This window comes from Eubalaena glacialis, chromosome 6 (assembly GCF_028564815.1).
Source record: "Eubalaena glacialis isolate mEubGla1 chromosome 6, mEubGla1.1.hap2.+ XY, whole genome shotgun sequence".
In the NCBI taxonomy this organism is placed as follows: Eukaryota; Metazoa; Chordata; class Mammalia; order Artiodactyla; family Balaenidae; genus Eubalaena; species Eubalaena glacialis.
This window is the reverse complement of record NC_083721.1, coordinates 149316943-149341174: the sequence shown is the minus strand read 5'-3', so window position 1 is coordinate 149341174 and position 24232 is coordinate 149316943. Positions and strand designations below refer to the sequence as shown.

Here is a 24232-nt window from a genome sequence, read left to right as displayed (position 1 = left end):
CTCCAACTCCTTTCAAATGTATTCTGTGATCATGGATAGGAATTCCCAAGTCTCCTTGTTTATGGTTTTTTTTTTTTGAGGTTCATATTTTTTTTTAACATCTTTATTGGAGTATAATTGCTTTACAATGGTGTGTTAGTTTCTGCTTTATAACAAAGTGAATCAGCTATACCTGTACATATATCCCCATATCTCTTCCCTCTTGCATCTCCCTCCCACGTTCCCTATCCCACCCCTCGAGGTGCTCACAAAGTTAACTGTATCTAGATTTTCGAAGTGTATAAAACATATCCATTCTGTCAATGCAATAAGCAACACACTGACGTATCAGAGCTGAATGCTGGACCCGGCTTTGTCATGAAACTGTACGTCCTTGGAGAAGTGCTGCTTTCTTTCTGGGCTGGAGAAAGTGCCAGACCATAAGCTTTCCTGCTTTAATATCCTATGACTCTATCTAAAGGGAATGCTTTCAGGAACTTCCCTGGTGGTCCAGTGGGTAAGACTCCACACTCCCAATGAATGGGGCCCGGGTTCAATCCCTGGTCGGGGAACTAGATACCACATGCATGCCGCAACTAAGAAGGCTGCATGCCACAACTAAGACCCGGCACAGCCATAAATAAATAAATATTTATTAAAAATAAATAAAAACAATGCTTTCAATACCGCTTTCATTTTGTTAAAAATAAATATTTAACCAATACTTTATAATATTAATATTTACAAGGGTCTTTTACTTAATTAAGGGCACTATGTGTAATGCTCTAAAAAATAAGTTGGTTAGGGGTCCCTGGCTGTTAGACTATAATGGTGGTCGGTAGGAAGGGAGGGGGAAGACAAATAAATACATAGCTGTAAGCACCCTTAAAAAGGTCAAAATGGCCTTCTAGTTTAATATTACCTGAAATTAAAGTTAAGCATAAATTTAAGCTTGAGAAGTGTTTATTTTTCTAGGACTGTGGCTATGTGACACAGTAGTCACTAGTCATATATGATTACCTAAATTTAAATTAAGTAAAATTAAGTAAGATTAGAAATTAATGTACTCAGTTGGATTAGCCACCTTTCAAGTGCTAAACAGCCACTGCACTGGATGACAGATACAGAACACTTCCATCATAAGAGAAAGTTCTATGGGGCAGTGCTGTTCTAGATTGATTCACCTGTATCTATTTTGCAAACAGAAGACAGCACAGCAAAGACCCAAAACCCTTGGTCTCTAAGGTCAGAAACACCAGGGCTGAAATCCTAGTTGTGCCACTTACTTGCTGTGTGACGTTGAACAAGTCATTTAGCCTGTCTGAGCCCATCTTCCCACCTATAAAATACTGTCTAAAGCTAGTATCTACCTCGTGGAGAGTTATGACGATTAAGTGAGATCATGCTGGTTAATTACAGCAGGCAGTACACGGCCTCAAACACTGGCAGCATTCAACAGACGTCAGCTTTCTAGCAACTGTAAGCAACTGTATTTATTCACTCATAGGTACACTGAACCTCAAATGAATGCTAAGATTTGAAATATAGAGATTAAAGAAAGAGCTCTCACCCAAGTGGGTAAGTTAGGTAAAAGAGCTGTAGTATCAGGAGGCCTGACAGCAATGGGGTGTAGGAGCGGGGAGTGGTGGATCCCACGTGGCTGGAATAGCAGGAATCAAAGCAGAGACCTCGGCTCTGGCAGGAGGGTGCTACCTCTCCTTTCAGTGGTCTGAAATTATTGCTAGGCCTCCTATTCTACAGGGGAAGAGTGGAGGGAGCGAGTCTACCTGTTATGTACTTGACTAGAAAGTCAATTTTAGCTCTGGCTTTACCTGACTGCATGACACATTTTAGAATAATACGCTGCTTCCACACAAATATGGAATTTGTTATACCTTTAAAGGCATCCCATTAAGTCCCTAACCTAAAGTATACAGACATTCTAAATAAACAGTTCTAAATGAACATTTACAAAAAGCACAGTCAGAAAGCAAACTTTGGTAACGTTAAGTTTAAAAATCAAAATTTACATTGTTCTTAACATAAAAAATGTTAATAAAGTTTTACTTGTTATTTGCAATAATGCTTAGCTGATAAAAGATATTTAAGCCAATGAATGTAATAATCACTGTAAAGAAATGCTTTGGGTGCACTAAAGAATAGTTTTCAGGATATCTTAAAAGGTAAAACAGCTATGGGAATTAAAATATTACATGCTAGAGAGTAATATAACACTTTCTATCTAAAATGCTTAAGTAATAAATCTGAAATAATAACCAGTTATAAAACTGGGCAACCTAAAATAAGTGATAAAATGTTCTATTGCTATTATAAAATATAATCCCTGTGTAATCATTTAATGCATGTTTCTTCAGACACATTCTTATACCATTCTTAAGGCAAGAAAGATTAGAAAAAATAAAAAAAATCAGAGACCACTAATAACGGGCACAACATTCACTTTACCACTCAACATTTTCTTTTATTATGAAGTAAACATTTTAAAAATCTATGGTTAAAGGCAGATGTTAAAAAATAACATTTTGAAGTAAGAACGTAAGCAATTTTTTTCTGGTGATTTTATTGAGATAGTGATGTCTTCCCCAAGATCAGTTTTAACGTAAAGGTACACGACAGCAAACGATTACACTTGAACTTCACCATCTGAAGTAACGGCCCCTCACGGCTCTGTGTTGCTCATGCCCCGGGTGAAAAGTCAGCCTTGAGATAAAGGCGAAAAGAAGATCGTACATATGCTCTTGGCAGTAACAAAGGAGCACACCTCAGATACATAAAAGAAGGTATGGAAATGAGAATATAAACAGGCTTGAAGTTCGTGAAACTCCGAACTGCCAAGGGCACGTAAGGGAAGGCCATGCTTTCTCACCCGCTGCCACACGGTACACACGCCAACTCGGCAGTTCCTCAGCCCACAGGTGCCGCTGCAAACAATGCTCAAGCCGTTCTAACCACTTAGGGCAACTCTAAGGCCTTTGAAGACTTTTGTCTCCATAAAGTTTATGCAAGACCACTCAACACTGCAGCAGTGGGGTCAAAAACTCAAAGGAGTGAATAAAAATATTCCTCGATTATCCACACTAAAGAAAGGAGAGATGGATATAAATAATTCAGCGTCCTACATAACATAAGCCCTCAACATATAGTTAAATTTTATCATGTTAATGATTCCTCATAAGACGCACTACAGCATTCTGCTAACCAACACACATTTACATCACTTTTCAGTTATTCGTACTATTTATTCACTAATAATCTTCCTTGCTCCAAAAAGAGTCTGAGATGGCTTTAAAAAAGTGTATGTGGTAGAAAAGTACAAAATGAAGAGAAGATATAAGGTGGAAAAGAAGAGTAAGAAAATAAAATACAACCAGAGTTGAGGTTTCTACACAAAATGCAGTTAAATACTAAAATCGAAGAATAAATAAGGTTCACAGTTTCACGGCAACCCAAGTAAAGAGGGGAAGCATGATCAATTTTAAGATTTGCAGAGCCCATAGATATTGGCAGTTCCTGCCAACAGTACCATCATTTTCCTGGCCTTGGTTCTTTAAGCATTTTATGTCTTATCTCTCAATTAGTTGTAACCAGATCTGTAGGATTAGGAACTGCATCTGCCTATCTTCTTGCAGGCTATACTTGTCCTACCACAGATCTAATATTAAGCTCTCAGTAAATACTGAAGCGTAGGGGAACATGACCTAGAATCAGGCTGAGTAACAGGAAAAAACAATTTGGCATTAAAAGTGCAGACCCCGAATTAGGAACTGTCAAATGTAAAGAAATCCTTTCCCTGGACCAGTGCCGGTAATAATAACATAACACGAACATATACACCCATACAAACACACACACACGGGAAGGTTATAGAAATCACTACACTCACAGAATTACTTTTCAAAATGTTCCAACTAAATATTGTTTCATGGAATTCAGAAATATAAATCAAGCACAGTACAAATGATACTTTGGATTGCCTCGCATGTTGATTTTTTTCTTTTTTTTCCCCTTAACTGAAGCACAAATAGCTAGCCACAAATGTAATTTTTAATGTATTTCTCTATCTACTCACACATGTTGGAAAATAAAGGATGAAAGTTCAGAAAACCTGGGTTCAAATCCAAATCAATCATTTCTAGTTGTGCAACCCTGGGCAAGTTACTTAATCCCAGGAGCCTCACAGAAAAGACTAAACTGCATCATATATGAAAATCCTTTAAAAGCTACAAAATGCTACATAAATATTACTATAGTAACCAAAAAAAGAAAAACAATTAGTGACAATAATTAGATTTTCACATTGTTGGCTCTTTGTAGAGATTACACCTATATAGACACTAACCCCAATTTCTACCTCAATGCTTTCCTGTTCTGTAATATAGTTGTGAAAAATGTTAACCCACACACACAGTTTTCCTACTTACTGTTTCAGTTACTAGGATCTGGAAAATACATTTTCCTCTATTAAGTGGCTCTCATCAACAGGAAGGTGAGACAGTGGTAAGGTTTATGTCCAGTCATGGCCTCCTCTATTCTAGCAATGCCTTAACTAATGAGTTAAAACAATGAAAAGTAAATGAGAGGACTTACAGTTTCTGATTCAAAACTTACTACAAAGATACAGTCATCAAGACTGTGGTACTGGCAGAAGGACAGACATAGATCAATGGAATAAAACTGAGAGTTCAGAAATAAACCTTCACATATACGATCCATTGATTTTTCAACAAGGATATGAAGACAATTCAATGGGGAAAATGGTCTTTGTAGCAATGGTGCAGGGATAACTGGGTATCCACAAGGAAAACGATGAAGCTGGACCTCTACCTCACACCACATACAAAATGGATCAGAGATCAAAATATAAAAGCTAAAACTAAAAAAAAAACTCTTACTAGAAAACTGTAGGCGTAAATCTTCTTAGTCTTGGATTAGGCAATGGTTTCGTAGAAATAACACCAAACGCGCAAAGTAGCAAAAGAAGAAGTAGATAAACTGGACTTCATCAAAACTTAAAACTTTTATGCTTCAAAAGTAACTATCAAGGAAGTGAAAACACTATCCACAGAATGAAAGAAAATATTTGCAAACCATACATCTGATACGAGACTTGCATTCAAAATAAATAACACAACTCAACAACAAAAAGACAAAACTCAACTTAAAAATGGTCAAAGAATTTGAATAGACATTTCTCCAAAGAAAATATAAAAATGTCCTATAAGCATATGAAAAGATGGTCATCATCATCATTATTCAACAGGGTAATGCAAATCAAAACCACAATGACATACTACTTCACACCTGCTAGGATGGCTATCATTAAAAGACAGAAAATAACAATTGCTGAGGCTATGGAGAAACTGGAACTATGATACACTGCTGGGAGGAAGGTAAAATGGTGCAGCCACTCTGGAATACAGTCTGGCAGTTCCCCAAAGGGTTAAACACAGTCACTATATGACCCAGCAATTCTACTCCTGGGTATATATCCAAGAGAAATGAAAACAAACGTCCACACAAAACCCTGTACACAAATGTTCAGAGCAGCATTATTCACAATAACCAAAAAGTGGAAACAATCCAAACATCCATCAACCAACGAACAGACAGATAAAATGTAGTACATCCTCACAATGGAATATTATTCACAGACAAAAGTAAATAAAGTACTTATGGCACCACAACATGGATGAACCCTGAAAACACGATGCTTCGTGAAAGAAGCCAGTCACAAAAGGCCACATACTGCATGATTCCGTTTATATGAAATGTCCAGACGGCAAATCTATGGTGACAGAGAGTAGACTGATGGTTGCCTAGGGCTGGGTGGTGGCAAAATTGAGAGGGAAGGGGAAAGGGGTGATTGCTAAAAGGCGTGGTGTTATCTTTCTGGGGCGGCCAAAATGTGAAACCGATTGTGATGGATGTAAGACTGTGAAGACACTAAAAGCCACTGAATTTTATACTGTAAATTACACATCTCAATAAAGCTGTTACAATTAAAAAATAAAGCAGAGCCTGCGTTCAGTGAGTAGATAACTGAAACATAGCAATAAGAGTAAAAACTGCTAATATAACTGAATTACATCCTCTTTTTTAGTATCTCCTCCTTTTATTTGCTCAATTAGTAAATCAAAAATCAAATCCAAACGGATCATTTTACCACAGTCTCTACTTGCAAGAAGTAATAAGGATCTCTGTCAGCTCCATGTTCATAAAGCTAATATAAACTTGGGCAGTATCAGATCATAACAGAATTTGAACTTAGCTTTTCTCTGCAATACAGAGAAACAGGTTATCCTTAGAATGACAGAAATTTTTATTTTAATGCAGAAATATTTCTAGCTAGCTGCCAGTTTTCCACTAACCTCGGGGAAATATAAATGAAAACACTGACACATTTACAGATTTAAAATCTGTGTTTTTGACAACTGTGAAGAGTCCTGAAAGTCACAACTTAGTCATCTACAAGCTAAGCTGGTGTGCAGGGCACTGAGGTCGTGAGCAACTCTAGCCAACAGCCCAGCACCTCCAACTCAGCTGGCGGTACCAAAACATTTATGGATCTGCAGCGGTCTCCGGAGAGAGCCCCTGCAAATGTCATGGGTCAATTAGGATATCAATCATAATAACTGAGACTAAGGACTTCCCTGGTGGCGTAGGGGTTAAGAATCCGCCTGCCAATGCAGGGGACACTGGTTCGAGCCCTGGCCTGGAAAGATCCCACATACCACGGAGTAACTAAGGCCATGCGCCACAACTACTGAGTCCGTGTGCCACAACTACTGAAGCCTGTGCGCCTAGAGCCCGTGCTCCGCAACAAGAGAAGCCACCACAATGAGAAGCCCGCGCACCACAACGAAGAGTAGCCCCTGCTCGCCACAGCTAGAGAAAGCCTGTGTGTAGGAACAAAGACCCAACGCAGCCAAAAAATAATAAATAAATTTATTAAAAAAAAAAAAAGACTAAGCAAAATACATTCTAGTATTTACAGAGACTACTCTAAGTATATAACCGAATTTCACACAAATTATGTACAATTTTCTCTGCCCACGGCCCTACAGACCTTATGATTTTATGAACACAAACTTTTCTTAGATATATCATAAAGTTTTGTTTTTAAACATTAATTCTAATGTTATAATATAAAAAAAGAATTAATTTTACGCAGCCTAAAAAAAAAAAACATTATTATTGCATTTTTACCTCAAAGACGATAAAAAAAAAAGTGAAAAGAAAACCAAAAAATGTATAGGCAGGTGCTTCCTGTAAGAAGAAATAATGTAACTTATTGTCAAAGTGTTTTGTGCATGCTCTTTTAAAAGATTAAGTTTGTTCAAAACCTGAAAAAAAAAAAACAACTTAAACAATACTGCAGTAGAGGATAAACACATGCTAGTTCCCACAATACGAATCCAAGAATTGCTTACCCGGACATCACATAAGAGATGCACTGAGACTCAGAAGTCCCATCTCTAACCTGACATACACACAGAACTGGGCTGTACTAGCCTCTTAAGTTCCAGAAAATAAGAATAAACCACACTCCAAGTGGAAGGTGACACACACCCACCCTCACCGAGACAGCTAACAGATAAAATCCTTCTCCACTCGGATTGCCTGAACACACCGATGCTCCCCACACATGATCTTTACCTGCGACAGTGAGTTAACAAGTACCCAAGCCACCAAAAAGCAGGGCTGTGAGAGGCACATGTCCCAGGAAGGGTAACACACAAAGGGAATACTTAGGCGACCGGGCATTCTGACTCTATCAGGCAGATGGCTTTAATTACTACACTTCTATAAACTAATTCATTACAGTCAGTAGGACACACATGAAGACAGCACAGCACTTCTAAAAACTCAACCACAAAAGCACTGTTAACCTTGTGCCAAAAACATGCCCAACCAAAACTGTTCTACCTTCTCTTTCTGAAGACAGTGACTACATTCTCATTGAAATATAGATGGGCAGATTTACTATAAACCACAATCAAATATTTGACACCCAAACTCCAAAGGCCACAGCAATCCACTTAATACAAGCGCATGAACGTCTAAGTGAAGTAGCGCAAGCACGCAGGGAACCTGGGGGTAATCACCACTTCCCAGCCAGCCGCAGCACAGCGGATCATTTGTCACGGGGTAGCACCACAAACGTGAAGGTGGGCATGGTCTTAACGTCTGCGTGATCAGTCCAATCAACTATTTGGGGATCAATAAAAGGAGCTAAAGACACTTCACCAACAGTCCTTGCTTCTAAAGCAATTTAGTTACCCAATCTTCACATGGTTAAAAGGCTTTCATTGCAAATTTCCGAAAGCCAGCAAATCAACCAAACGAGGTATCTTTCCTACAATGTTCTATGTCAGTATCTCAATAAAAATGGGGGGAAAATAAAACTAAGTAGGTGTCTTTCCTGCAACTGTCTGAGGGGCTTATTATGAGTGACATCTACATTTTTAAATGTAAAACTATTACATATATTTTGCTTACATAACCAGTAATGATACTTTAACTAAGGCTCAATGAAAAAGTAAATCCCCAAATTTCAGATGACACCATAGTTAAGCTTTTCTTTTTTACATTAAATAGAACTATGGTTCAATTATTTAAGTTTATTTAAGTAATAACCATTATGTAATTCCTTTCACAGACTCTTCAGTTTTCATGCATGTTTACAATATATTGGTTTAATCTAAGTTAAATTATTATTTGTAGTAAGTCAAGGCTAAATTAGACTAACGCATTAGAAAATAATATATGATAGTAAAGTTGCAAACAGTCTAATCATCACATGATATTATATGTGGATTTCATTTATCAAAAGTGAGCCTTAAACAAGCTCATTAAAACAAAGCAATTAGTTTATTTTGCCAAGAATCTGTTGTCAAAATTTAAGCAAGTAAGTGTATAAACTAAGTTCACATATTTACCAGTTCAGTTGTTTGTAAAAAGGTAACAAAAATAATATATGAGGTAAAACACAGTTTATTAAAAAAAAAAAAGATTCAAACCATTAAAACAAATATTATCCTAAGAAACAAGGGATTTTAGTTTAATTCAAACTGAAGTTTTTCCACAAATCAATTCACTTACACAAATTGGCCACCAAAGCCTAAACAATGATCTGTCATCTGAAACAGCTTTGATGTAACATAGTCTTAAGTGTGACAAAAAAAGTCTTACTATTAAACAGTTTTTCCTAACAAAGAATCATTTGTTCTAGCTGAGTGAAACTTTCTTCGAATGTTATTATTGCAAGTTTATATACTATATATGACTCTCATGTAAAGAACCATATTAAATTCACCACAAACATTAAGTCTTATTAGAATTTTTCCTACACAAAATAGCTGTCAACTAGCCATAGAGCCATCTGCAAAACTTTCACTTTCACTAACAACCATAGTTGCTATCTTTGCTTTCATATAAAAACAAAATCAGTGAAATCAGAAATCACACCCAACAACGCACTCAATATTGGAAACCTGCCCTCTCACCTCTGTTGCACACCACCACCAATTTAAACAACAAAAACTCCACGCTGGCCTGGTTTCAACACTGAGCTCACATCAAAACAGAAAGAAATGTCTTAAAACAGCGAAACAGCCATCTTGCAACTACTGCACCAGATGCAAGATACTGTTTAAGGTGGGAGATAGTTTCTCTCCTCTTTCTACTACGTACCTGCACGTCATTAATCATTTCTGGGCAAGCACTTTAACTTTCTATAAGTAAACTCAGACCAGAAAGTTGAGGGTACGTGGTCATAAAGGAGAGAGCGTTTTAAATTCAACCTGCCTCCAATCACCCGTTCTGACTTAGTCACAAGCCATGACGACAAGAAGTAATGTAAACCATAAAGAACACTGTTTAATGTTCCAGCACTTTAAAAAATCAATTTCCAACAGGATAACAATTGAATAATTATCAAACAGCAAATATTTTAGCCACGCTGTTATTGCACCATTGAAGAAATCATTTAAAACCCTCACGCCTCTTCCACTAAAAGGTGACTGTATTTGTTACCCTATAATTTCACTACCTTATTGTTATTGCGTTACTCTTTTTTTTGGTGACGCCACTCCACCACTGCAAACATACTTGCGGAATATCCCATTTCTGCAGAGACAACCACCACCACTGTCTTCCACAGTCATTAAAGTCCAAACCACAATGATGTTTTTACTAACTAATCAGGACAACAACAATAGTTTCGCATCAGACCAACAGTTCAATTACCTCTTCTGCAAAAGATACAAATAAATAAAAATCCGTAAGTACTTACCTACAGTTGGGAGGCGGGTCCAACGTAATTTCTGCAAGTTCCTTCTGAATTCTTCAAAATAAAGACAAAGAAAGTTACATTAAAAAGTCTTCTCTCTTTTAATATTTCATTATAATTATACTTTTACACTAGTATTTCCCGTTTGGATGCTTTTAATTTGAAATACTAGTACTGTATAAATCATCATATACAATACCAACAAAGTAGTAACTTCTGCCACAGTTTTGACAATGCGCCTACAAAGAGTAACGAGACTGGCCACCATCGGTGCTTGCAGCCTGTGTTAGCAACACTATGACTTCAATGAAAACTTCGTTAAGCCACTGCTAACACTAACCAAAATTTCTTGTTTAAATTGGAAATGTTTGCCACACTATTTATGGATCATTCCAACTTCTGATCTGTACTAGAACATCCCATATAGGATGGAAAAATGATCATATTAAGTTGAATCCAAGCATCCTGACTGAGCCAATCAACTGGTGAAGAAAGGATTATCAGGATCTCATTCTAACACCCAAAACCGCTATCAAAGTATAAATGGTATTATTCCCTGAAGCCTCTAGGTTGGAGCAAGTTGAGGCTTTCAAGTTTCAATAAGCCTTACTAGAATTCCTTCATTTTAATGTAACTGCAAGAGCTTTGTGCAAAGGGGAAAAAAAAAGAACTTTTATTTTAAAAACCTGTTTTTGCCCTCATGAGTTATTTTCATCTTTTATTTTTAACTGCACCTAACCCCCTATACATATACAAAGGCTAACAGTGCTACACTGTTTTGTAAGAGTATACTTAGCAACCTTCTATCATTCATGTATTATTAAAAGTAGGCTTTGTTAAGCCTAATTTTTTAAAATTCTCAAAACCACTTCTTCTCCTCTGCCTTGGTTTTAAAATATGAGATTCACTAACTGCTGGATGCCTGCTCTTTTGGTAATGACAGGTGACTAAAGTACCATAAAAAAATAAGAATTTTAACAAAGACATTTATTCTCAAACAGTTTCATTCTATGCCTTTTTCAAGACAACAAACGGAAGCTCAGAATTGGTGCAAATCCCCCAGAAGGGCTGCCACCAACCTCCCAAATGAAGCGCAGGGTCCAGATAGAATGGCCACTTCTCTAAGCCATGCGACTCAGGCTTGGGCAGGCACTATGAAGCACAGCAAGACTAACAGATTTAAAGCCAAAAAACCTATTAATTCTGCTATCCCATTAACTGAGGATTCTTGGGCAAAAAGGCTGCTCACACCTGCTCCCTCTCTTTAGGCCTCAATTTTCTCTCCTGTAAAATGAAGAGGTTCTAACTAGGACAAATTCCATGACCGCTTATCATTAGAATATATGATTTCCGTCTAATATGGACTCTGTGATGTGTTTACATGCATTTAAAGTACATATAATGCCCAGAATTAAATAAGAGAAGTCTCAAAGATCTGATATACGAGAACACCCTTTGTGGATTTCACACAAAAATATAAATAAAACAGGCACTTTAAAACAAAATGGCGGGGGGGGCTTCCCTGGTGGCGCAGTGGTTGAGAATCTGCCTGCTAATGCAGGGGACACGGGTTCGAGCCCTGGTCTGGGAAGATCCCACATGCCGCGGAGCAACTAGGCCCGTGAGCCACAACTACTGAGCCTGCGCGTCTGGAGCCTGTGCTCCGCAACAAGAGAGGCCGCGATAGTGAGAGGCCCGCGCACCGCGATGAAGAGTGGCCCCCACTTGCCGCAACCAGAGAAAGCCCTCACACAGAAACGAAGACCCAACACAGCCAAAAATAAATAAATAAATAAATTTAAAACAAAATGGGTAAGTCCAGGTTAAAGACAGCAAACTGAGAACACACACATTCACCTCCCACTCCTTCAGGGCCCCATGGTAATGGGGCGGGGGGAGCAGGTGGAGATACAGAAAGTGCAAAAAGGAACAAACAGCCAAGAGAAGGGGGTGGTCACCGAAGGAGGAGAAATTTCAGTGTATTTCTGGAAGACAAAGCAGATGGGTGTAGATCAAACAGGTTGAGATGGTTAAGAGGGGACTGCGGAGTACATAAAGATTAAAAAAGACCTACTATTCGGGGAGCAGGGAGAAAGACAGTCAGAAATCCCAGAAGAGATGACATTTTCTGCCTAAGAAAATCATAGATCGAACAGGAAGGAAACTAAAACGTAAGTAAAATAATTTTAATCATGTAACAGATATTAAGGGATAAAACAGAAAGATTTGACCTATTTCACCTAAATGCTATGACTCACTGCGGAGCCCTGAGATCATAACATTGGACTTAGAGGAAATCTAATCCTAACACCGTGTTTGGTCTGGCACTAAATATTTTGGTAAACGTACAGACAGTTTATTGGCCTTTTACTTACAGATAAAGCCCAGAAGACAGGTTGTAGTTGCGCTACACAATGAAAATGTTACTAACCTTGAAGATGTGAAATTGGGTGTAGCTAAGAGAAACCAACAAAAAGTGGATGGGGGGGTGTGAGTAGATGGAAAGAAGAACAAAGGTACTAATATCCCTATTTTACAAACTAGGGAACCAAGGAATACTGTTGAAATGTGAGGGAATAAGAAATAGTGGCTTAGCTATATTATTTAGTTTAGAAAGACAACCAATACTCTTTCTTTTAAATATAACTATCATTAACTGGGGGGAGGGGAAAAAAAGAAAGCAGGTGAACAAGCTACATCCTCAAATTTCATAGCAAGGAGACAAAAGATATTATTTAAGTTAACAATTCAACAAGTAGGTATATGCATATGATTCAGGGTTGTGCAGAAAACCAGTAGCAGGACAAACCAGAGACAGCTAAAGGAATGGAACTGGGACAGGGAGAGCGTTTCAACAGAAAACTGTTGCTTTTCATTAAAAATGTCTCTGTGCTGTTTAATTTGTTACCAGAAACATGAATAACTTGCATAAAATTTTTCTATTTAAGTACAGTTGATTTACAATATTGTGTTAGTTTCAAGTGTACAGTTAAGTGATTCTGATATATACATATATATCTATATACACAAATACCTATATAAGTGTGTGTGTATACACATATATATACTTTCATTTTTAAAATAAGAGGACCAAAAGAACAGGCATTCAAAAGAGTATGCTTAAACTGTCAAAGAAAACTATTTTTAACATAAAAGAACTTCTTTGGGATTTTCAAATAACTCATCTTGCTTTATACTTACACTGTCCCTTTTGGTTTAAAAAACTGATGTCATAATTTTGTCACAGAATTCTATAATGGAACTTGAAACCCCTCCAGATGTCTATAATTCTAAATCTAATTATTCAATACAAAAAACAACTGATAAACTTGCAATTGATAAACTTGACAATTCTGAGCAGTGAGTCAGTATACTATAATATATTTTGAGCCACTGCTACCAAAGAATGGCTGTATTTCTCTTGACAGAAAAGATTATACTAAGAATTGCTATTTAAACGGTTGCAAGATGTCCTGCTGTTTTCAATAACAGCAATTCATTTCTATCTCAAAAGTTGTGATCATGGTATGTATTAAGTTTCTCAGTCTTGACACGCGGGGTAAGGAAGGCAGCTATTTCAGGCACTGTCCCTTAGGGTGACGAAAAATGAAAAAGTATCAATAATTCACACTTACCGTGTACCTTTTACATGATGATCTTAGGCTATTAAAAGTGAAGTAAATAAATCTCACAGAATTTTCTAAGTATTACCGTTTTATCAGTCCCCATTTAGGAAACTAAGGTTAGTAACTGTACACTGGTAAGGTGAAAAGACAAGCAATTTTCTTGCTAGGTCAAATAAACAAAAAGACCTCTCCTCTCTCTTATCAGAACTTTTAAGACAAAATTCTTTCTTGAGACATAAATCAACTAGACAATCGCCTAACTCTCGAATTTCTGTCCAGCAGTGCCACTTCCTTAGTCGTTATGATACAGAAGTCAGTGACTGCACATGGTTATGGAGACAAGTCAGAAGCAAAATACAGACTAAATTTCAGTTTGTAAGACTTCACCCAATACATTAAATGTTCCAGGAATGGTAAGAGTATTGCATGTGACTGTCATCTGCTAAAAAGAAAGGGGAGTGGAGGACGGGGGCCACAATCATGATTCATTCAGCCTTGACTGAAGAAAACGGCACCAAAACGACACAAAAATGGAGGCAATATGAAACATTCATTTTAACACCAACATATTAGACTTATGGTTCAGAAAAATGAAGCGGTGTATAGGTATTGACATGTTTAAAACACAAACATATTTTAGGCTAAAGAAAATTCAGTAACTTACTCAGGGCCAAGCAGGACATGAATATATGACATGGGGATTCACAAAGGTGTTTGCTTAACAGTTATTATTTTAAAAAACCTTCATCCACTTAGATGACTTTCTATATTCCCCTACCGTCTGCATTCCTCAAAACCTTCCAAAACGAACTCATTCTCAAGAAGAAAACATCATGCAACTAATTACTAAAATTTCTTAAATCTCAAAGTTTTGAGATTTAAATTTTGAGATTTAAATCTTATATCTCTGAATTAACCCAGAAAACACAGAGCCATTGCAAGTAATAAACCTAGAGTTTAATTCTGAATGGTGATACATACCACGTACCTGTGAATCCAAAAGACCACTGATTTTTAAGACACCCTAAATTAATGATTGTGCGCATCAACTGTAAGATGCATCCTGATTTCAGGAACATCAAAAAGTTTTTAAATGCACATTCAGAATCAAGAAAATACAATAATTATGAAAGATTATCTATAAAGAGTATTACTTCATTCTTATGTGGAAAACAAACTTAGATGAGCCCATATAATAAAAGTTCACACTGGAATACATGTACACTGAAATCAACCTTTCAACCTAACAAAAATTTAGAGTCTAAAGCCAAGTATCATCCCTAGGACAGTATTATATTGTATCCAGTACAATCACAATGTCCACTCTGAACAAAGGTAGTATGCAATAAATGTGATTTAAAATTCACATTTACAGGGACTTCCCTGGTGGCGCAGTGGTCAAGACTCGGAGCTCCCAATGCAGGGGGCCCGGGTTCCATCCCTGGTCAGGGAACTAGATCCCACATGCATACTGCAACTAAGAGTTAGCATGCCACAACTAAGGAGCCCGTGAGCCACAACCAAGGAGCCCGCCTGCCGAAACTAAGACCCAGTGCAACCAAATAAGTAAATAGATAAATAAATAAAATAAATATTTAAAAAAATTCACAGACAGTACAGTCAGTTCAATGAAGAGCTCAAAATAGATGTTTTATTGAATTGACTAGTCCATTTAATGAAATCATCAAAATTTGTTACTTCAGACATAGTCCAACTACAAATAAGACAAATATATATATACAAAACAAATATAATTAGAGGTATAGCAAATATACCAAGAGTGATATAGACGTTATCGAGAGAACAGACCGTGATAAGAGCATGCCAATTTTTTAAGAAACAAATTCAAGCCAAAGAAGAGCAAAAATGCATCAAAGAAGTAACTAAAATCTCCCACTTAACTCTGAAGAAGACAGAAATTAATTTTTACCATAGTTTAAATAAAATTCCCAGGAATTCCCTGGCAGTCCAGTGGTCAGGATTCTGCACTTTCCCTGCTGGGGCCCAGGTTCTATCGCTGGTCAGGGAACTAAGATCCCAAAAGCCGTGGAGCATGGCCAAATAAGTAAATAAATAAATTTCCCATTTAATATTTTCTGTATCCAACATTACTTTTCTGTAATCCCTGAAAACTGAAATTTTTTTTCAAGAAAACATGTTTCTACACCTAATTATTAATTCTACAATTATAGCACATTTTATGCAATTGAACATCTATGTGCAAAGTACTTTTCTTGAGTTACTATAAAAATCTGAGTTTTTCTAGTTTAACAAACAGCGTTAAGTCCTCAGAGGTTAACATATACCTCATTTTCCTAAAGTTTATCAAATGGACTTGGAGAAATATCACTGTAGACTTTAACTGGCTCTGAGGATGGGACCGTTATTATCCCCATTTTACAGAAGATAAAGCTGAGGCTTAGAAATGTTACATTATGCATCTAATATCACAGAGAGACTAAATGCCAGAACCCAGAATCAAACCCGGATCCAGATGATTAACTCTGGCTCACAAAATGACACTATTTGGAAAAGACGTCTCATCTGAATAAAAATCATTATCAATAATAACAAGTTAGAATTTTATTTTGAAACTGCCTCTAACTTGGATCTTCTGAACACATTAGTACTGGGACTCTAATCTCCACAGAAGATCCAACTCCTACAACAAACTCAAGATCTAAGGCAGCCAGTAAAAAACTATCATGACCCTACTATGTTAGGCACTGTGGTGAATTAAAAAGATGTTAAGTCCCTGCACTCATGAGTCCCAATGTTTTCCTCAGTTGTTAGCACTTAAGCAGAGATGGCAGGGGGAACAAAGTTAACTTCACTATCAACTAAATTGGGGAAAAGGAAAAGGGAAGAATTAAGTTTTTTGTATTGGGTTTTTTGGGGGTTTTTTTACTTAAAAAATTAGCAGTGAAGCAGCATTTTTATATTTAAAACAAATAGTAAATGACTAAGTCACTTCAGACACTGTCCCGTAAACCACCCAGAGACCGTCTAGAGGAAGGTCATCAATCACAGTTTGAAAACCACAGATTCACAAGAATATATCTGTCAATGGAGGGATTTTTTTCAGCCAGGAAGCAACTCAAAAGACCCTTCTTACTTTCAGCAGTGCAGTAATACCAATTGCTATTATGAGCCAATCAGACACTGACTGATTAGTTTCTCCATTTACATGGGCCACAATCTGTACTTGAGTACCTCCTACCCACCCACACCCACCTCCTTTCCTTCATCTAAATGCCCTATTTTCTCCATCCCCACCTTCCTTAACCGCTCTAACTCCACCTCCATTTCCCCACAGCAGGGCATTTTGTGTTGCCACCAGGTCCACCAGCTGAGGCCTCCTGGATTTGTGGTGTGACAGCAGAAACAAAGTGAACCCTTTCCCCACGCTGGCATATTCGAGTATAGAGGCTCGAAGGTTTAAAGTTCAAAGCCACCTGACTGTCACACAGCTCTTTCAACAGAGGTCAGGAATCAGCAACACACTTCTGGAAAAGGGAAACTGAGTACCCTAGTCCCTTAGAATGGGCTGCTCACCGCGCACCATCGCTCTAACACCTCTCCCTAGAAAGTCACGTCCTGCCAGGGGCCTGAGAAGGTTCTTCCCAATCCTGTGGACTGACTAGGCCAGAGAGAAACAAGGTCCACTAGCCCACGTGGTTTATAATCTTTGGGATGGGTTCCCCCTAATTCATACTACCGAGTAAAGTATAAAGCTATCATTCAACATTCAGACATTCCACTATGCCTAAAATTTACAGACTGCTTCTCTTTACACTTCCTATTTGATATAAAAAAGGTATTAAAACAAGAATAGTACATCACAGGACCAGGAAAGATTCTACTAAATTCAATTCACCTTTAAATTATTTACCAAGAGATATTCTGTAACGTAACAATATTAGAGCAGATTTGTCTGGTGAGTCCAATGACATGCCAATCATCAAAAGCAACTGATGTGGCAATAGGGAATCACTCAAATATCTTCCTTCCAGATCTAGCTAGTCTCTGGAGAAAAAGATAATCTGTATCAAGACTGAACCACTGCCTAAAATGATGAAACCAAGATGCATTTGTTACTAAACTCCTGTATTTCTCACTTTACTAACAGGGAGTAGTAGGAAATACAGTACCATCCAATAACTATTTCAATGGACTCCCACTCTTTATTCTCTGCTACAGAACAGAATAAAATATTAATGGTCAAGGAACCATAAACCAAATCATCACACTTTTACATGCATTTTCCTATACATACTCACCTAACAATACATAAACACACACACACGCACGCACACACACGCACGCACACACACACACGCTATGGATATGTACTTTATAAATTTGCCATGCTGTTTAACTGACTTTAAATACCAAAAAGTTCATATTGCATACAGTTAAAACCATGGAAAAGAAGTAATCTTGAAGAAGAAAGAAAAGTCCATGAACTTCATGGTCCACATCCCAGATAAATGATTAAATGCAAGAGAAAGATAGAACTTAAGATGATAAATTGATACTAAAACCAAAGAGGTTACAATAATTGAGGTACCTTTTAGCACTAGTTGACAATTTAGCAGCTGTTTTGCTGGATATTTTTCCCTCCTTTTTCTTGGGCTGAACTTGTTCTCTTTCTGGCTCTTGCTGGACACTTTCACGTTGGTCTCCATCAGAACTTCCTCCACTAGTGCTTGGACTGTCATCAACTCTTTGTGCCTCAGTGGACATTTTAGATCCTGGATTAGAGAGTTAAAAATCATTTATTCAGTTGTGGGAGGACTGCAGTAAGGTACCTCAAGAAGAGAGAGAAAGTGAATCTTAGAGGAACCAAGGAAAGCTCACTATAAAATTAATGACTCGGTCACTTTACAAAACAGCTTTGGGAGTTGCCAAAACTTTTCTTTCATCCATTCAAAGTGTACTGAGGAGAGAAATGAAAAGATACAAAATACACACACAAAATGCTCATAGCAACATTATTCATAGAACCAAAAAGAGGAAACAACTCAAATGTCCACTAAGTGATGAACAGATAAACCAAATGTGGTATATCCAAACGATGCACTATTACTCAGCCACATAAAGGAATGAATGGAATGAAAGGAATAGTATCTACATGCTACAACATGGATGAACTTTGAAAACATTATGCTAAGTGAAAGAAGCCAGTCACAAAGGACCACAAACTGCATGATTCCATTTATATGAAACGTCCAGAATAGGTAAATCCACAGAGACAGAAAAGTCAATAAGCGACTGCCAGGGGCTGGGAGTGAGGGAAGAATGGGAAAGGGCTGCTAATAGGTGCAAAGTTTCCCTTTGGGGTGATGAAGTGTTCTTAAATTAGATAATGGTGATGTTGTACAACTCCAAATATTCTAAAACCCACTGAGTTACACATTTTCAAAGAGTGAATTTTACAGTATGTGAATTACACGGCAGTAGATCTGTTACCAAAAAAAAACTGAGGGCCTACTCCCCACCAGGCACTGTGCTAGGCCCTTTGGTCCCACAAGCATGAGAAATCTGATCCAGTGGGTAAGCCAACTTGCTAAGTGCTGTAACAGAGGTTAGTAAAAACAGCCACAAGAACAGAGGAATGGGGCACACTTTCGCATCAATATTACATGAATACATCCTCCGGGCTGGGCTAAGGTTAAAATCCTCTAAACCAGTCAATTGTTTGAAGTAACCTTTGTGATAACAGAAGAACACAGAGGCCTCCATGACTCTAGATAAAAACTGAACTGTACCACAGTGCCAGCACTGATCCGGCGATATACCAAGCAACCCCGTTTCACAGGAGATGAAGACTGTACGGAGACACTGAAGGATTCTTTCCCCATCCCCCCCCCAACCCAGTCTGGATGGAATATCCCTCAAGGCTTTCAAATTCCCTTTGCCCTGAGTTCATGCTCCACAAGCAACTCTGATGACCAACTCCATTTCCTCAATACCTTGGTACACAGGTATTGTAAGCTGTTATAACCTAAATAACACAAAAAAAGTGCCCGTCCTCTCTTCGCAACTGTCCTTCTATCATAATCAATTTCTGAGTTTGAGTACCATGAATACATCCCTTGTGACCCAGCTAGCTTAGAGTTTACTGACAAATCCAAAACCAAACTGACAAAACCCACACCCAGACTCTCACGATGTTACTGTCACCTCATAACCACTTGAGATGGTACAGCTACCTTCTGAGGTACCTCTTCTTTAAAAAACAAAACTACCTTTAAGAAGTGACATTAACAACACAAAATATACCTTTAAGAATCACACATAAATGGGACAAATTCCTTTTGAAAAAGATACTATGTTACTCTCAATCAAATCAGGACTTGAAATAAAACTGTATTTGATAGATGGAGAATAAGAATTAATACGTAAAAGAGAGACACCTCAACTAAAGCAGTTTTTTATTACTATAATTGGTCCAAGTGTATAGCTTGCTGACAATGATTAAAATTCATCATCACCAAAGATTTAACTTGTAGCTTGCTCTAAATCAAAGTGATTTCCTAATACAGACCTTTAAGTGGTTGAAATTTGTAGGGTAACACAAACCAAAAAGCACTGCAAGAGAACGGAGGAATCAGGAAGTACAGGGGGTGAAGAGTCAACAGAAACTCCTGAATGTCTTCAATGAGACAACACCCAAACACAGCACCACCACCCTCTCACCCTCAACGGCCCCCTCCTCCATGCAGCTCTGAAACACACAGGGAACCCTGACTGCTTTTCTCTCTACCCTGTAAATGGAGAGCATGAGTCTCCACTGCCGTGACATCTTTTATGAGCACTAAAGTCACTTAATAGAATCCTGAAATTTTATATCAGTATGTTTCACATCTAGCTCTAACAGTCCTAACGTATTTCTTGCTTTTTTTTTCCTTTGATTGCTATTTCACTTAAATTCTCACCCTTGGATTTAACACTGATTTTTTTTTCAGCTCACTTCTTTCAGTAAAAAAAATATATCAGAAGTTTAAAACCTTATAAGTATGTATATAAGAGCATGTTAGATAGAGCAGATGTGCATGGGAGTAAGAAAGAGAATAATTCTCAGAGAAAGGCCCTCAGATACAGCAAAATGCTGCTGGCAATATTTTGAGATATGTGAAATGAGTGAGAAATCATTTTATACGTCTTAAACCAGAAGCAATCCATTATATGACAAACATATGGAAACCTAAATAAAATTCTTTTTTACTGAACCTCCAGCTTCAGTTTAATAAACTATGCCTAGAATTTCAGTTGTATATTACATTAGTTATAAAGCTACACGTTCGTCTTAATATCTTTATTTACGTGTAACTACATAATATCTAATAATGCCACAAGTACATATAATTACTTAAAAGACTACTCAATGATATAATCTGAGCCATAATCTGAAACCCAAATTTCATAAACTGCTCCAGAATATCAGAAGACTAAAATTAGTCTCACTAGAGAACTATTAAAATACCCAAATAGATGTATAATTTCTACAGTTTCACAATAAGGAAAAAGGATTATTTCCACTTTTGACCTAAGATACCTTATTTTGTCCAAATCTTAACCTACAGATGATAAATTCGCTCAAGGCCACAAATAACCACTATAGAAATCTGTAGAAACAAAGTTTTCATATCTTTTTCAAATATCAGGAGTAAGGGGAAATTCTGTGGCTGTTGGTTTTTGAATGCCTGCTTACAGAAAAAGTGTGGGGAAAAATTAAGTGACAACTAATCTTTATGAAGAAAAAGCTGTCTATAAGCATTTTAATTAGTTACAAGATTGGTGTTTTGTCTCTCTAAAGTACAAATGAATGAAACTTCCTGAATTAAAACTCTCTAAATGTTATCTTCTAAATCAGCACTTTAAAATCATCTTTTAACATTAATTCCTAAATAGCTAATTTGATCCAATTATCTAGAGTGAAGATAAACTTGAATCCCACCGTTATAAACATAGAGCTACTCTTCCATGATAGTTTCAAAGATATTAAGATACTTAAATTTATATTTTTGCTTTGTACTCAAAGTAAAACTTGGCTTCTAAACATAAAATAGTAAAGTAGAACTTTCCTCAAATACGGGTTATATTAAGAGTTTAGATATCGTTCTTTCTTCAACACACAAATTACCTAAACCTGTATTAGCTATGTACTCTATATTGTAAATTACAGTCTTGGAAATTAGCAACATCCAAAATGAAACTCACATGTTCCATGAAAATGAAATGATTTGGTTATAAATATTACTGATAACATAAAAACAACCACAGTCACTCCATAAATCCGGATTACTGTCCAAATAAGCCTTATAAGTGTACCTCACGGTATAAAACTGCAAAAGCAAGTGTTCCTTTGAGCTTTTACAACAGGAAAACGCATAATTCTGTCATCTGATTTCTTGCTATTTGTCTTCCCACTCACGTTTCCAAACTTTTCTAAAATGTAAAATAATTTATATTATATGCAGAATATCTAGCAAAGATACTTATGCACGAAATAATCGTGGAACACCCAAGTTTTGAGGAAAAGGTGCTATGTCCTGGAGGGGAGCACCTTTCTATACTGGGGTATGGCATTATATGAAAACCCTCCGTCATTGGCATCAGCCCACATACAAAACTCTAAACAGCCAAGGAGCATCCAAACTGAGTAAACACAAATATTTAGATTCCCAAGGTCCAGACTGAATTATCACCTATTCAGAAACATACATTTTTAGGAATCAGGGATTTTAAAACAACAACAACAACAAAACTAAAAAGAACTTAAAATCTTTCTGAAAGGCGAGATACTCTTAAGGTAAACCCTAGCATTTCCTTTTGTACTCTTAAATAGAAATATTTGAGTAGACGCTCAAGAATACACAAGGCAAAACGATGAATCTTGAAGACATGCAAATAGGTCTAACAGCCACCGAGCACAGGATGAGGTCTTTCTAAAGCGGCCTTAATTTCCTTAAGGGAAGATGGATTGGACATTTCTGGTCGGTCGTGGGAAAAAAACCACAAGAAGCTACGCTTTATCTTCATTAGAAATGGTAAAGGGCAAAAGGATCAAAACACTAAGAGAGAAGGGGGGAGGGCGGGGGGAGAATCCAGTTTCGAACCAGGCCAGTGGGAGCTGCAGAGAAGAGGCTGGAGAAAAATGGGCTTGGGCTCCAAACTGTGACAAGCGCTGGGCTTCACAAAAGACCAGGACAACACACACTCCACACCAGGGCAAACACAAACACACCCCACCGGGTCTCCAGGCGGGCCCCGGGGGGCCCAGACCCGGCACTCGCCCGGAGAGACACCATGTGCTGCAATTATGCAATTAGTGAAAATAGCAGAAGACCGAGCCGGGCACTTTCCACCGTGACATTTATCCTGTACTTTTGCAAAGACTTAGTTCCAGGATGCGGCTGGAGAGGGATGGGGAACCGAGAACGGAAGGGGGTAGAGGATGGGCAGGGAGGGAAGAGGCAGGAGGAGGGGTGGATGGGGAGGAGGGGTGGATGGGGAGGAGGGGGAGGGGTGGAAAGGGCGAGAAACCGGGGCAGGAGGCTCGCGGGAGGGGGCGCGGGGACGGCGACACGCGGGGCGCGGGGAGGGAACCGGGGCGCGAGCGGCGCCGGGGGGAGCGGGGGGCCGGGGCGGGGGCCCAGCGGGTACCTGAGGGAGGGGCGTCCGCGCAGGTCGCGGGCTCGAGCCCCAGCCCGGGAAGAGGAGTCTGCGGAGGCGCGGGGGAAAGGGGCGCGGAGGAGGCCCCGGGGACGGGCTGTCCCCGCGGACCGTCCGGTCACCGAACCCGGACCCGCGCACCGCGCACCGGACCGCCCGGCCACGCCTGTCCCCGCCGCGCCCGCGCCCGCCCGCACTCACCCCCGGCGCCGCCGCCGCCGCCCCCGGCCGTTCCAGCTCCGGCTCCCGAGGCTGCTGCCCGCGGCTGTCGCTGTGGCCGCCCCTGAGTCCTGGAAAGTGGAGCCACCGCCTCCGTGAGCCGCCGCCGCCCGGCCGTCCGCGCGCGCGCCCGCGACTGCGCGTGCCGGCGCGCCCGGGAGAGACCGCGAGAGCGCGAGTCCCACGTCGGCCCGCCGCGCCGCGCGCCTCCCTGCCCCCTCCCCGCTCCGCCCCTCCTCCGCGGGCGCGCGGCCGCGAGGGGGCGGCGGCGGGCGCGCGCACGGCGGGGCCCCGCGGCCGGGCGAGAGGGCTGGGAGGCGGCGCGGAAAAGTGAAGTGACAGCCGGGTCCCGCGAGCGGCAGCGGCGTGGGTGGGAGAGGGGCGTCCCACGGAGAAGAAGCGGCCCGGACCGGGA

General features: G+C 39.1%; 1 protein-coding gene across 2 annotated transcripts in view; it reads right to left on the bottom strand.

The window, feature by feature from the left end:
* The window catches only part of LOC133093739 (ubiquitin-conjugating enzyme E2 E2), a 364710-nt gene extending 340749 nt beyond the window's left edge, over positions 1–23961 (bottom strand). For both annotated transcript variants that reach the window (XM_061193715.1, XM_061193716.1), the window contains exons 1-3: positions 23800–23961; positions 18488–18671; positions 10295–10345 (exon numbers count right to left, since the gene is read on the bottom strand). In XM_061193715.1, coding sequence (XP_061049698.1) covers positions 10295–10345; positions 18488–18663 — 227 coding nt within the window. In that variant the 5' untranslated portion in view covers positions 18664–18671; positions 23800–23961. The remainder of the gene's footprint in view (positions 1–10294; positions 10346–18487; positions 18672–23799) is intronic.
* Between the last annotated feature and the right edge of the window lie 271 nt (positions 23962–24232).